The 14,334-nt window shown below is 41.0% G+C and overlaps 1 protein-coding gene and 1 pseudogene across 4 annotated transcripts in view; both read left to right on the plus strand.

Annotated features, from left to right (window-relative positions):
* SAMHD1 (SAM and HD domain containing deoxynucleoside triphosphate triphosphohydrolase 1) overlaps nucleotides 1-14,334 on the plus strand; it is a 55,862-nt gene that overhangs the window by 36,532 nt on the left and 4,996 nt on the right. For 2 of the 4 annotated variants that reach the window (XM_036419206.2, XM_036419208.2), the window contains 4 exons: nucleotides 1,267-1,403; nucleotides 2,280-2,375; nucleotides 10,592-10,696; nucleotides 12,100-12,237. In XM_036419206.2, coding sequence (XP_036275099.1) covers nucleotides 1,267-1,403; nucleotides 2,280-2,375; nucleotides 10,592-10,696; nucleotides 12,100-12,237 — 476 coding nt within the window. The remainder of the gene's footprint in view (nucleotides 1-1,266; nucleotides 1,404-2,279; nucleotides 2,376-10,591; nucleotides 10,697-12,099; nucleotides 12,238-14,334) is intronic. The other 2 variants (XM_045574917.1, XM_036419207.2) reach the window with 2 other exon arrangements.
* On the plus strand, nucleotides 2,648-5,155 carry LOC118708147 (annotated as a pseudogene).

Below are 14,334 nucleotides of genomic sequence, written 5' to 3' on the forward strand. Positions count from 1 at the left end.
TCCATTTCCTTCATTTGTGACCTGCCTCTTTGTCTCTGCATTTTAGCTGCTTCCTGAATTGATGGAGTGGCTTTGTGTGCTAGGTGTCTTAGCAGGGCCCAGTGGCTCAGCCTACCCAATTACCTGAGGTGGACACTCTTGGTATGCCCCTTTCTGGGCTGTGTGTGCAGTCTTGTTGTAGTTAAGCCTAGATTGTTGTTAGTTTCACTGGGGGGAGTTGACTTCCAGGCCAATTGGCTGTCAGGATCAGCTCTGTCTACACTGGGAGAGCTTCTGTGCTCAGCTTGGAATGGGGCAGAGTCTCAGACAGCCTTGGTTTTGTGTCATCCCCATGCTAAAAGGCCCCTGTGTCTCAGTGTCCCGTGGCAATGGCTGCACCTCTGAGAGAAGGCTGCCCTCGAGTTTTGCCTGCTGCCATACAGTCTAGTTTCTCCCCAAATGAGTCTGGGTATCCAGTTCACCCGGAACTGAAGTTCAATGCAGTCGAGAGATTTTGTTTCCCTCCCGAAGTAGAAAGCAAGCTAAGAGCTTGCTGCATGCCATGAGTAAGCCAGCCTAGTATTTAGCCACCCACCCTTTCCTCGCATGTGGGTCTCCGCACCTCTGTCCTCCACAGCTCCTCTGAATCACAGTATCCTTTTCTCTCTCCTTCTAGTTGTAGAATTTCCACTCAGCCAGCTTTCCAGTGGTTCTGGACAATGTCTGCTCTGTCTTCTAGTTGAAGTTTTGAAATTGTTGTGTGAGGCAGCAGTATAGGTGTCTACCTATGCCGCCATCTTGGTTCCTTTCCTCATTTAAATCTTAAAAATATTTTCCATGTGGCTCAGTGGATGAACATTGGCCTATGAACTAGGAGGTCAAGGTTTGATTCCTGATTGGGGCACATGCCCAGGTTGCAGGCTTGATCCCCAGTAGGGGGCATGCAGGAGGCAGTGATCAATGATTCTCATCATTGATATTTCTCTTCCTCTCCTTTTTTCTCTGAAATCAATAAAAATATTTAAAAAGATGTTTTCACATTGTTATAATCATAGTGTGCCTACATTTGTAAACTCCTCGAAATCACTTCAGAGGTACAATAAGATATGAGTCTTTATAAATCTTATTTCACTTAGAATAATGCTCTCCAGTTCCTTCCATGCTGTTGCAAATGGTAAGAATTCCTTTTTTACCACAGCGTAATATTCCATTGTGTAGATGTACTATTATAAATCTTGTTTTGCTTTTTTTTTTTCATTTTAATGTAACAATTTTTCAAATTGGCAGATAACATTTTCCTGGAGATTTTACACTCTTCTGATCCTAATTTGGCTGCTGCACGAGAGATTTTAGAAAAAATTGAACGCCGTAATCTATACAAGTATGTGGGTCAGACTCAGACAGAAGACGGGAAAATTATAAAGGTAAGTTGAGTTGTCAAGCCTCTTCCCATTAGTGAAAGGTCCTCTGTCTTCCAGGAGGAAAACCATTTACCTGTCACATACGATGATTCTGTTCTTAAGCTCTTTACATTTATTCTCATTTAATCTCATTTACATCAATACAGTATTCTTAGATCTGTCCTGTAGATGAAGAAATTGAGGCTTGGGAAGAGATTAAATTACTTGCCTATGGAAACACAGGTAGTGAGGCAGGATTAAAAGCCAAGACTAATTTACTCTGTCATCCTGGAAGTGAAAGGGACCCTCAAAATAAGGAATCTCCATGAGCTTCACTGAAACTCTAAGGACCTGCTACTACTTAACTTCTTTCACAGTTTCTCCCTAATGGCATGTGCCTATCTTTTTTAGTTTATATATCTATTTTCCTCTCCTGCGTGTTGAAGATTTTACTTTTCACCAAAAAAATGAATAACACGAACCATACTGATAACCACACCTTGCTTTTAATACTTCATTGGGTGCCTTTGGTTTTTCTAATAAGTTAATGCCAGATTTTTTTTGTGTGTGTGAAAATCCTGTTATAAAAATTACCATGATTTGATTAAAGGATGGTATAAGCATATTTCTAATGTTTCCTGCATGATCCAAATTAGTAGATAAGTAGACATAAAGGGCCCTTACATAGCACTATTTTGTAATATACTGTTTTCTGTTGGTTCAGGTAGAGATGGGAAAATTGTGAGTAAAAGAGGGAAAATATAGAATTGTGCTGTCCAATTCACTAGGCACTGGTCACATGGTGCTAAAATGCCATTTTCAAAGAGAGAAACTCTTCATGGCACAAGACTTAAATGTGAAGAACTGGAGTTCTAACGTGGAATGTCTTGTCTTTTCTAGGAAATTGTTGAAAAGTTTCCACAAGATATTGCCAATGCCAAACCTGATGTAATTACCCTCGACGTTGAACTGACGGCTGAAGATTTTATAGTGGATGTAAGTAGTTCACCTGATAATATGCTAAGTAAAGAATTTTTTATAAGAATAAAGATCCTCCTCTCCCCATTAAACGCAGGGGGAGCTGTTCTGATCAGGTCATGCATACACTCAAGCAACCGTGTCTAAGGGACCTGCAGTTGGCATTGATCTTGGCACCACCTACTCTTGTAGGGGTGTCTTCCAGCACGGAAAATTGGAAATAACTACCAATGATCAAAGTAACGAACCACCCCAAGTTTTGTCACCTTTATTGTCACCAAACGATTAGTGATGCTGCAAAAATTGAGTTGCAATGAATCCTACCAACACAGTTTGTGATGGTAAGCCCTTGATTGGATATAGATTTGATGATGCTGTTGTCCAATCTGATATGAAACATTGGCCCTTCATGGTGGAAAATGATGCTGGTAAGCCCAAGGTCCAAATAGAATACATGAGAGAGACAAAAAGTTTCTATCCAGAAGATGAAGACTGTTACCAATGCTGTTGTTACAGTACATGCTTACTTCATTTACTTTCTGAGTCAGGCTACCAGTGATGCTGGAACTTTTGCTGGTCTCAATGTACTTAGAATCATCAACGAGACAACTGCCACTGCTATTGTTTGTAGCTTAGACAGAAAGGTTGGAGCTGAAAGAAGCATGCTGATCTTTAAATTGGAATGTGGCACTTTCGATGTGTCATTTCTCACAATTAATCTTTGGAATCTTTGAGGTCAAATCTACAGCTGGGGACACCCACTTAGGTGGAGAAGACTTGACAATTGAATGGTTAACCACTTTATTGCAGAGTTCAAGTGCAAGCATAAGAAGGATAACAGTGAGAACAAGGGGCTTTCTGTAGCCTTCGTCCTGCTTGGGAATGTGCTAAGCATACACTCTCTTCCAGCACCCAGGCCAGTATTGAGATTGATTCACTTTATGAAGGAATCAACTTTTATATCTCTATCACCCATGTCCAATTTGAACACTTGAACGCTGACCTTCTTCATTGCACCCTAGACCCTGTAGAGAAAGCCCTTTAAGATGCCAAGCTTGACTAGTCCCAGATTTATGATATTGTCCTGGTGGATGATTCTACCCATATTCCCATGATTCAGAAACTCCTATAGGACTTCTTCAGTAGAAAAGAGTTGAATAAGAGTATCAACCCCGATGAGGCTGGTGCCTATGGTGTAACTATCCAGGCAGCCATCCTCTCTGAAGACAAACTAAACATGTTCAAGATTTACTGCTATTGGGTGTCACTCCTCTTTCCCTTGGCATTGAGACTGCTAGTGGAGTCATGACCTCATCAAACACAATACTACCATTCCTACCAAGCAGACACAGACCTTCCTTGTCTACTCTGACAACCAGCCTAGTGTGGTCATTCAGGTTTATGAAGGTGAGTGTGCCATGATCAAGGATAGCAACTTGCTTAGCAAGTTTGAACTCATTGACATACCTCCTGCACCTTATTGTGTTACTCAGATTGAAGTTACTTTTGATATATTTTTTAAATTGATTTCAGAGAGGAAGAGAGAGGGAGAGAGAGATAGAAACTTCAATGATGAGAGAAAAATTATTCATTGGCTGCCTCCTTGCTTATGGCTTAGACCACATGTGTCAAACACAAGGCCCGCGGGCCAAATCCGTCCCGCCAGGCCTTGCAATGTGGCCCGCACCGCGCTGTCATCGCTGCGTTTCCATCACAATGACAGTTTATGACTGTTCAGTAAACCATTCGGCCCGCGATTTAGGCTGGATTTTAGATTTTGGCCCCTTCTCTGATTGAGTTTGACACCCCTAGCTTAGACAGAAAGGTTGGAGCTGAAAGAAACATGCTGATCTTTAAATTGAGAGGTGGCACTTTTAATGTGTCAATTCTCACAATTGAAGATGGAATCTTTGAGATCAGATCTACAACTGGGGTCACCCATTTAGATAGAGATGGAGCCTGTAACCAGGGCATGTGCCCTGATCAGGAATCAAACTGTGACCTCCTGGTTCATAGATTGACATTCAAGCACTGAGTCAAACGAGTTGGGCTACTTTTGATATCGATGCCAATGGCATCCTCAGTGTCTCTGCTATGGGTAATAGTGTAGGAAAAGAGAATAAGATTACCACCACTAATGACAAGGAAGACATTGAGTGAATGGTTCAGGAAGCTGAGAAATACAAAGCTGAAGATGAGAAGCAGCAGGACAAGGTGTCTTCCAAGAATTCACTTGAATCCTATTCATTCAACAACAAAATAACTGTTGAAGATTAAATATTTCAAGGCAAGATCAATGGTGAGGACAAACAGAAGATTCTTGACAAGTGTGATGAAATCATCAAATGGCTTGTTAAGAACCAGACCGCAGAAATAGAAGAATCTGAACTTCAGCAGAAAGAATTGGAAAAAGCCTGCAACCCCATCATTACCAACTTGTACCAGAGTGCAGGAGGCCTGCTAGGAGGAATGCCTGGGGGATCCCTGGTGGTGGGGTCTTTTCTTGTAATGGTGCCTCCTCTGGGCCCACCATTGGAGCAGTTGATTAAGCCAACCTTGAGCATACATTTAGCATTGTTCCACACAAAATATGGAAGGACCCAAATTTGTAGCAAATTCTATAGCCGTTTTAAAAGTTGAGATGCTGTATAGTAAGTAAACTGGGCATTCTTTTTTCTTTTTCTTTTCTTTTTTTTTAAGATACAACTTTATTTTTTTTAAATTATATATATATTTTTTTTGTTAATCCTCACCTGAGGATACTTTTCCATTGATTTTTAGAGAGTGGGAGAGGGAGTGATAGAGAAAGAGAAACATCAATGTGAGAGAGACATATCAATTGTCTCCAGCACGCACTCTGACCTGGGTCAGGGATTGAACCTGCAATGGAGGTACATGCCCTTGACCGGAATCAAACCCCCAACCTTTCGGTTTGCAGGCCAATACTCTATCCCCTGAGCCAAACCAGCTAGGGCTGTTGTCAGTATTGTTAATGTAATAATTTTCAGGTGATTAGTAGAACATTGTAATATATTGATTTTTTAATGTTTTCTTGGTCATGAAAGTAGTACATGCTAATTAATTTTAAAAATTGTCTATACACACAAAGGAAAAGAGTAAGATGTTTTTATTCCTATTTTCATAGAAGCTGTAGTGTCTTCTTGTATCCTAATGAAAATGCCAAATGGCTACTTGTATTTTCTTCTATTTCTCATAGGAAATCCTTTTCAGAGTTTTGCTCCTTTGAAATCTCGGAACTCTCTTCCCTATGTATTTTTTTCATAAGGCTCTCATTTGTTATTTTCTTGTTGACACGTCTTTGAATGAAGGGCGTTCTCTTCATAACCATTCTTTGCCAATGGATATGAGTGAATTGCCCTTGGACCCACTCTCTGTTCAGTTGGCTGCAGTTGAAGTGCCTCAGATTTGCAGATCAGGCTGCAGTTTCCTGTTTCATTAGATGAGGTTCCACCAGAATAAAGGGATCTCACATCCTGACTTCCTGAGACTCTGACAGACTTCTACTATCCAGAATGTTTTTCCTGACCCTCACACGTCTGCCCTTGCCTTCAGTGCATTAGTGGGAAAACTATCACCCTCAACACAGTGCACTATTCCTAGTCACTCCCTGATCTCCCATCTGTTTTTTTCTCTCAAAGTGTAATCTAATGAATGCATGATCCTAAAGAGGCCATGCATAAGAGATGACATACACATGGCCAGTGTTTGTTTTGTTGTTAATCCTTGCCTGAGATTAATTTTCCCATTGATTTCTAGAGAGAGTAAGGAAGTGGGGGGAGAGAACATCGATGTGAGAGTGAAACATCAATCCGTTGCCTCCCACACACACCCCGACACCAGGGACTGAATCTGCAACCTGGGTATGTGCCCTGACCAGGAGTCAAACTGGCAACTCCTGGTCAGGGCACATACCCAGGTTTCAATCATCTGAGCCACACCCAACATCAGGGCTAACATCAGACTCTTTTTTTTTTTTTTTAATAAATCTTTATTGTTCATATTATTACAAATGTTCCTCATCCCCCCCCCCCCCCATTGCTCCCCTCCACCAGGTTCCCACCCCACCCTCTGCCCTTTCCCCACTCCCCATTGTCCTCATCCATAGGTGCACAGTTTATGTTCAGTCTCTTCCCACACCCCCCTCTCCCCGAGAATCGTCAGTCCACTCCCCTTCCATACCTCTGATTCTATTATATTCACCAATTAATATTATTCATCAGATTTTTTTTAAATTCCCTTGGTTTTTAGATTCACTTGTTGATAGTTAGGTATTTGTTGTTCATAGTTTTTATCTTTATTTACTTTCTCTTCTAAAAGAACCTTCAGCAATTTATATTATTCTGGTTTGGCGGTGATGAACTCCTTTAGCTTTTTTTTATTAGTGAAGCTCTTTATCTGGCCTTTGATTCTGAGTGATAGCTTTGCTGGGTAGATTATTTTTGGCTGTAGGTTCTTGCTGTTCATCACCTTGAATATTTCTTGCCATTCCCGTCTGGCCTGCATGGTTTCTGTTGAGAAATCAGCTGACAATCGTATGGGTGCTCCTTTATAGGTAACTACCTGCTTTTCTCTTGCTGCTTTTAATATTCTCTTTTTGTCTTTTGCTCTTGGAATTTTAATTATGATGTGTCTTGGTGTGGTCTTCTTTGGATTCCTTTTGTTTGGAGTTCTGTGCGCTTCCTGGACTTGTAAGTCTAATTCTTTCACCAGGTGAGGGAAGTTTTCCTCTCAAACAAGAAAGCCAGCTGTGCATTAGCTGTCTGCCCTCTCTGCGTGCAGGTAGTAAGCTGGTAGTGAACTCGGCCCACCCTCTCCGTGCTCCGCAAGCAAGCAGGCAGCGAACTTGGCGGCTGCCTTTTCGCGCGCAGTTTTCCATACCTTCACAGTTCCTGAGGTTCAGCGCGCCTTCTCTCTCCTTCCCAGATGGTAGAGCCTCCCCTCAGCCAGTTGTTTGGCGCGTCAGGGTGATGTTTCCCCTGTTTTTCAGTTCTAAATTAAAACTTGTTGTGGTAGGCTGCATTCGGGTGTCTGCCCTATGCCGCCATCTTGGTTCTTCTCTCTCTCTCTCTCTCTCTCTCTCTCTCTCTCTCTCTCTCTCTCTTTTAAATAATATATTTTATTGATTTTTCACAGAGAGGAAGGGAGAGAGATAGAGAGCCAGAAACATCAATGAGAGAGATACATCGACCAGCTGCCTCCTGCACACCCCCATCAGGGATGTGCCCACAACCAATGTATATGCCCTTGACCGGAATCGAACCTGGAACCTTTCTGTCCACAGGCCAACACTCTATCCACTGAGCCAAACCGGTCTCAGCAACATCAGACTCTTGACTGAATAGCTCTTTGTTCAGTGGTTAGAGCATTGGCCCATGGACTGAAGAGTTACAAACTTTATTCTGGTCAGAGCATGAACCTCAGTTGCAGGCTCAATCCCCAGCCCTGGTCGGGATGTGTGTGGGAAGCAATCAATGTGGTTCTTTCACATCAATGTTTCTCTCTCTCTCTCTGTCTCTCCCCGTCCTTTCCACTCTCTCTAAAAATCAATGGAAAAGAATATCCTCGAGTGAAGATATATATATATCCTATGCACAATCCCTTTTCTCTTGTTGAAGATTTTTGGCATGATTTAAAGTCTTCGTGTCTATTCTGATTCCTGCCATTATCCTTAATGACTTCATAGTCCATATGGCCAACCAACTCTGATCTCTTCATCCTCATCCTCAGTGACCTCATCCACTCCTCCTCAACCAACACTCTCAGCATATAGCATTCTAAACCTTAACAACATTCAAAAATACCCTCCCTCTAAAAATCACTCATTTCAGCATTCCTTCTCTATCCACAGACCCCTTTCTTGTATGCTTGTTCCTAGCTTATCAGGACCTCCAGTTTATTATCTCCTTCTAGCTTGTCAGTGACCTTCTAGTTTTATTTATCTTCCAACCTAACTCATATTCTGTTATCCATTAATTCAGTCATTTTCTGCTTTTACCCTCAACTTCCTTGCCCATCTTTGCATCTAATTGACAGTTTATGGTCACCAACCTTAGCTTGGCCCCCTGAACTTTCTGGCAGGCTTAGTGCAATTCTCCAGTTTCCATAATGACTTTCAAATCATCTTCACTCCTCTAAGACCTCCAACCATGCTCCTCAACTCCAACTGTATTATCCCTAGTGACTAACCCCACCATGGCTCTTATTTCAGATGTAAAATATAAGCCATTAGGAACTCCCTCAACCTACATCATCATATAAGCAAGCCTGCCTCCATCTGCAGCTGTATTCAGCCTTCCCTCTGGTCCCGTGGGAAATGTTTTCTCTTCTTATAAAAAGTAATTCTAATTGTGATCTAGACCAGGGCTGTCCATTAGAACTTTAATATATATATATATATATATACCCTTCCCCCAGAAAGGGGGAGGGAGGGAGGGAGAGAGGGAAAGGGAGAGAGAGAGGGAGAGAGAAAGAGAGAGATGGATGATGGGAGAGAATCATTAATCGGCTGTCTCCTGTATGCCCCCTACTGAATATTGAACCTGCAACCTGGGCCTATGCCCTTGACCAGAACCAAACCCTGGACCTTTCAGTCCACAGTCCAATGCTCTATCCACTGAGCCAAACCTGCTAGGGCCAATAGAACTTTTGATGATAGAAATTTTCTATAACTCTACTGTCCATTTTGGTAGTCACCAGCCACACATGGCTACCGAGCATTTGAAACTGAAGAACTAAATGTTTTATATTTGATATTAATTATTTAAAATCTAAAAAGTCATATGTGGCTAGTGGCTACCACATTGGGCAGTGTAGCCATAGGGCCATTTGTTTCAGCACTTCTGAGGAACCTTATGAAATTGATTCTCTCCTCTCTTTTTGACTTTCCCATTAGCAGTTAAACAGACTTTTATCTTAAGAAAGTAAGCATCACACTCTAGTCTCCCCTTACCTTTCCTAGAAACCTTATTTCTCTCTCCTTTGTATCTTCTTTATTATTTTTTAATTTTTTATTTTATTTTTGTAAAATATATTTTATTGATTTTTTACAGAGAGGAAGAGAGGGATAGAGAGTTAGAAACATCGATGAGAGAGAATCATCGATCAGCTGCCTCTTGCACACACCCTTCTGGGGATATGCCCGCAACCAAGGTACATGCCCTTAACCAGAATCGAACCTGGGACCTTTCAGTCCGCAGGCTGACGCTCTATCCACTGAGCCAAACCGGTTTCGGCTGTTTTTTTAATTTTTTAAAAAGATAGTCTTGATGTGACTTCTTCTACATATTCTTACTTACGGGACTTCTGTTCAGCTAGACTTTGGGCAGTTCCCAATGGCGGTGGTTCTATAGTTGTATTTTTTTTTTAATATGTTTTATTGAGTTTTTACAGAGAAGAAGGGAGAGGGATAGAGAGTTAGAAACATCGATGAGAGAGAATCATCGATCAGCTGCCTCTTGCACACCCTTACTGGTGATGTGCCCACAACCAAGGTGCCCTTGACCGGAATTGAACCCGGGACCCTTTGGTCTGCAGGCCTATGCTCTGTCCCCTGAGCCAAACCGGTTTCGGCTATAGTTGTAATTTTGAAGTTGTCATGGGAGGAGGTGAGGACAGTGTTTATCTGCTCTGCCATCTTGATGGAAGCCTCTCCTATCTCCTAACAGCCTTAGCTTCTAAAGAGTTGTTGTTTTTCTCATTTCTTATTTACTTGCAAACCTTTTTCTACCTCCATTATTATACTAAAATTACTCTCATCAAGATCGCTGATGGCTTCAAACCCAGCAGATGGTTTCAGTCTCTGCCCTGGAGCTATGTCTTTTCTGCCTGGCATTCTTGTCTTTCCTACCTAAGCCTGATTAATTCCTGTCTCTTAGTTATTCACTAGTCATTCTCTGGTTACAAACTTTCCTGGCATCATTTGTTTCTCCTTGGTAACTCTTATAACAAATGAAGTTATATAATTACTTTGATAATCATTTGTTGAACGTCAGTCTAAGCCATGTAATTCGGGGGACTGGGGTCATATCAGGTTTCTTTATTATTATCTCTAGTGCCTGCCACAGTGTCCATCACATAATAGGTATTGACTTTACACCCTACTTACATTGAACACACAAATATCGCACACCCACCCAGATTTCAAGACCAAATCCCTGTGGGACATGTACCATTTAAAAAATATGTGTGACCACTTATTTCTTGCTTTTATTAAGGTTATCAACATGAATTATGGAATGGAAGACAAAAATCCTATTGATAATGTTCACTTCTATTGCAAGGCTGACCTCAACAAAGCTGTCAAGATTAGTAAAGAACAGGTAACTACTTAGTTAAAACAAAACAAAACACTGTAGTGGCATTTGGCAAATCTTTATAATAAGTTTGCATTTTATATGTAGGTTAAGTACTAAAGACAATGAATACAGTAAAAAAAAAAATCAAATAAGCTTTTTTTTTGAATAAGCTTATCTTTAAAACTAAAGGTGTGTATGATTTTATGTAAACTAGATAATCGTAACAGCTAGTTTTTTCTGTTTCCTGAACCTAAATAAAAGTACTGTTTTTAGTTTAAAGGCAAGGTTATAAATCTGCTGGTAAGGGAGTGTTATAAGGTTAAAATCATGTAGGTTAAATGTGCTTATTTGCCTGTCTTCTGAATGAGAGTTTGTAATCTACATATAATTACATAATACAAATCTTTAGTCTCTATTAATTGACATACAGTTGTATGGCATTTAAAAAAATAATTTTTTTTTAATTCTTAGAGAGAGAGGAAGAGAGAGAAATAGAGAGATAGAAACATCTATGAGAGAGGAACATCATCATCGATCAGCTGCCTCCTGCATGGAGTCCACAATCTGGGCATGACTTCTCAGTTCCTGGATTGACACTCAGCTGTTGAGCCACACCTGCTGGGCTGTAGGGCTTTAAAAAAAAAAAAAAAAAAAAAAAAAATATATATATATATATATATATATATATATATATATATATATACACACACACACACACACACACACACACACACACTCACACACCGTATTTTCCGGCGTATAAGACGACCCCCTAATTTTACAGTTAAAACATAGGTTTAGGCCTGTATTCGCTGTATAAGACTACCCCCCATTTTTTTTAATAGACTGCCTCTCTGACTCTGGCCAATCTGAGCAGGCTTGCCAAACCAGTTTCAGCTATAGTTGTAATTTTGCTCAGATTAAAAATAAAACTGGTGTTGCCTCGGAAGTGGGGGGTAGTCTTATACAGCGAATATAGGCCTAAACCTATGTTTTAACTAAAATTAGGGGGTCGTCTTATACGCCGGAAAATGCGGTAAATATATTTTACTGATTTTTTTACAGAGAGGAAGGCAGATGGATAGAGAGTTAGAAACATCAATGAGAGAGAAACATCCATCAGCTGCCTCCTGCACACCTACCACTGGAGATGTGCCCACAACCAAGGTACATGCCCTTGACCAGAATCGAACCTGGGACCCTTCAGTCCACAGGCCAATGCTCTATCCACTGAGCCAAACCAGATAGGGGTGTAGGGCATGTTTTAATGACAACTACCATTAGTTCTTTTCTTTGAATTATAATTAGGATAATATAGCAAAGCAATGTGGTGCTTTTATTATAACATCAAGAATGGAACTTAGGAACAACTGATCTCTCTTCAGTGTGTGAATTCAAGGTGACAGTGAAATCTTTTCTTTAAAAAGGCTTCACAGCTTTTGCCAATGAAATTTGAGGAGAAGCTAATTCGAGTGTATTGTAAAAAGACGGATAAAAAGAGTTGGTTTGCTGCACAACAATATTTTGTTAATTGGTGCAAAAAGAGGAATTTCATCAAACCGAAGGTAAGTGGCTTATTATTTATTTCTTTGCAGTTTTTAAAAATATTATTTTTATTGATTTGAGAGAGGGAGAGATGTTAGAAACATCAATGATGAGAATCCATTGATCAGCTGCCTCCTACATGCCCTCCACTGGGAATTCAACACTGACCTCCTGGTTCATAAGTCAACCACTGAGCCATACCAGCTGGGCACAATTTTTTATATTTAAGTAAAGACCAAAAGGGATCCTTATGTCCCTCTGAAAAGTTCTCATTTAAATTATAGTCATTTTGGTTATGGTTCTGAAAATAAAAGGTTTTCCACTTTAAGCTTTTCTTTTAAGATATCTGAATCTGTCGAACAGGATTTTCTTCCTGTACCAGTTGTGAGTGGGTACTCTGTTTGTCATGATTGCCTTAATAAATTTTAAAATGGTGAGCCTGTTGCTAGTGCTCTGTAATGTTCTCACCAGTTATTTCTTCCAGTCCTTTTAGTGACGCTAGCAGTGAATCATAGTGTCTCCGTCTTTCAGATAGGGGTTACAAACACTGAGTAGTTAACTTGCATAAGCACACATACAATTGATAATAAGTTTTTTTTTCTTTTTCTTTTTTTAAAATACCACTTGTTTATTTATTTATTTTTTAAACTATTTTTATTCATTTTTTACAGAGAGGAAGAGAGAGGGATAGAGAGTTAGAAACATCGATCAGCTGCCTCTTGCACACCCTCTACTGGGGATGTGCCCACAACCAATGTACATACCCTTGACCGGAATCGAACCTGGGACCCTTGAGTACGCAGGCCGACGGTCTATCCACTGAGCCAAACTGGTTTCGGCTGATAATAAGTTTTCTAACTTCTTATTTGAAACCCAGTTCTCTAGAATAAGAGTGTGGAAAGGAGGTAGAAACAAGCTGTGGTTGCCAATCCTGTAGAGCAGTGTTTCCCAAAGTGTGGTACACGTACCCCCAGGGTACAGGAAGAGTTTGGTAGGGGTTCGCATTGCACCGGAGTTTGGTGGGGATATGCACTGCACTGTGCTTAGCTGCGCCTAATTCTACATTCTCATGAGTACAAGGGGTACTCAGCGTTACGAAAATTATAGAAGGGGCACACATATGTCAGAAGTTTGGGAAACACTGCTGTAGAGAATATTGTTAAAATTGTCTTCCATTGACATACCCATAGTAGTGCCTGACACAGAGAAAGTGGCCCATCTATATTTGTTGACTGAATGGATATAATGAGCAGGCAGGTGGAAAACAGCATTCTACTTCCCAGTCTAGGCCTCCCTCTCCCAACACCACAGCTGCCTTTTCCCTTCATGCATTGGGTCCTAAAGGAAACAAAAATGAGAGGTCAGACATGGAAGAGTAGCTGAGTCCATCAGATCTTTATCAAGTGCCAGATGGAGTGGTCCAGGTGAATCCTATCAGGATTCAGAGAGCAGACAGAAAAGCCTTCTGAAAGAGGGAGAACTTAACTCAATCCAGAAGGCCAATTGTGTTTGTGTGAGTTAGCAGAGAAGGGCGGCACATATTTGGCAATAAGAGCATCAGAAAAGGGCATGAAAGTGGAAAAAGCTGAATATGTCTAGGAGAACCATGAGGAGACCTGCTAACTGGGATAGAAGAGTTGTGAGAAATTGAGTTGGAAGAGTGGACTATATTATGGAGCACCCTGAATAATCAGCTAAGAAAGAAGATTTTTTTTTTTCTTATGTACAGCTAGGAGGGAATCATGGAGAGTATTCAAGTCTTACTGTTCTGCCATAATTATTATTTATTTCTGTATTGGTCATCTCCAACTAGTGATACCCATGAAATAAGGAAGGATATCTCTGCTTTGGTAATGTAATATCCAAAGAACTAAATCCTATATAATCCTTTATAATAAAAGGATAGTATGCAAATAGACCTCTCCACCAGGAGTTGTCCAGGGGTTCGATCTGGGGCGTGGCCAGCCGATCTGGGGGCGTGGCCAGCTGGGGGAAGGGAGAGAGGCTCCAGCTGTGGCAGCAGCAGGTTGCTGGGGGAAGGGAGGGAGTACCTGGCTGGCAGCTGGCAGTCACTAGGGACCATACCAGTGCACAAGTTTCATGCACTGGGCCTCTCT

This window comes from Pipistrellus kuhlii, unplaced genomic scaffold (genome assembly GCF_014108245.1).
Source record: "Pipistrellus kuhlii isolate mPipKuh1 unplaced genomic scaffold, mPipKuh1.p scaffold_m20_p_6, whole genome shotgun sequence".
NCBI classification, from domain to species: domain Eukaryota; kingdom Metazoa; phylum Chordata; class Mammalia; order Chiroptera; family Vespertilionidae; genus Pipistrellus; species Pipistrellus kuhlii.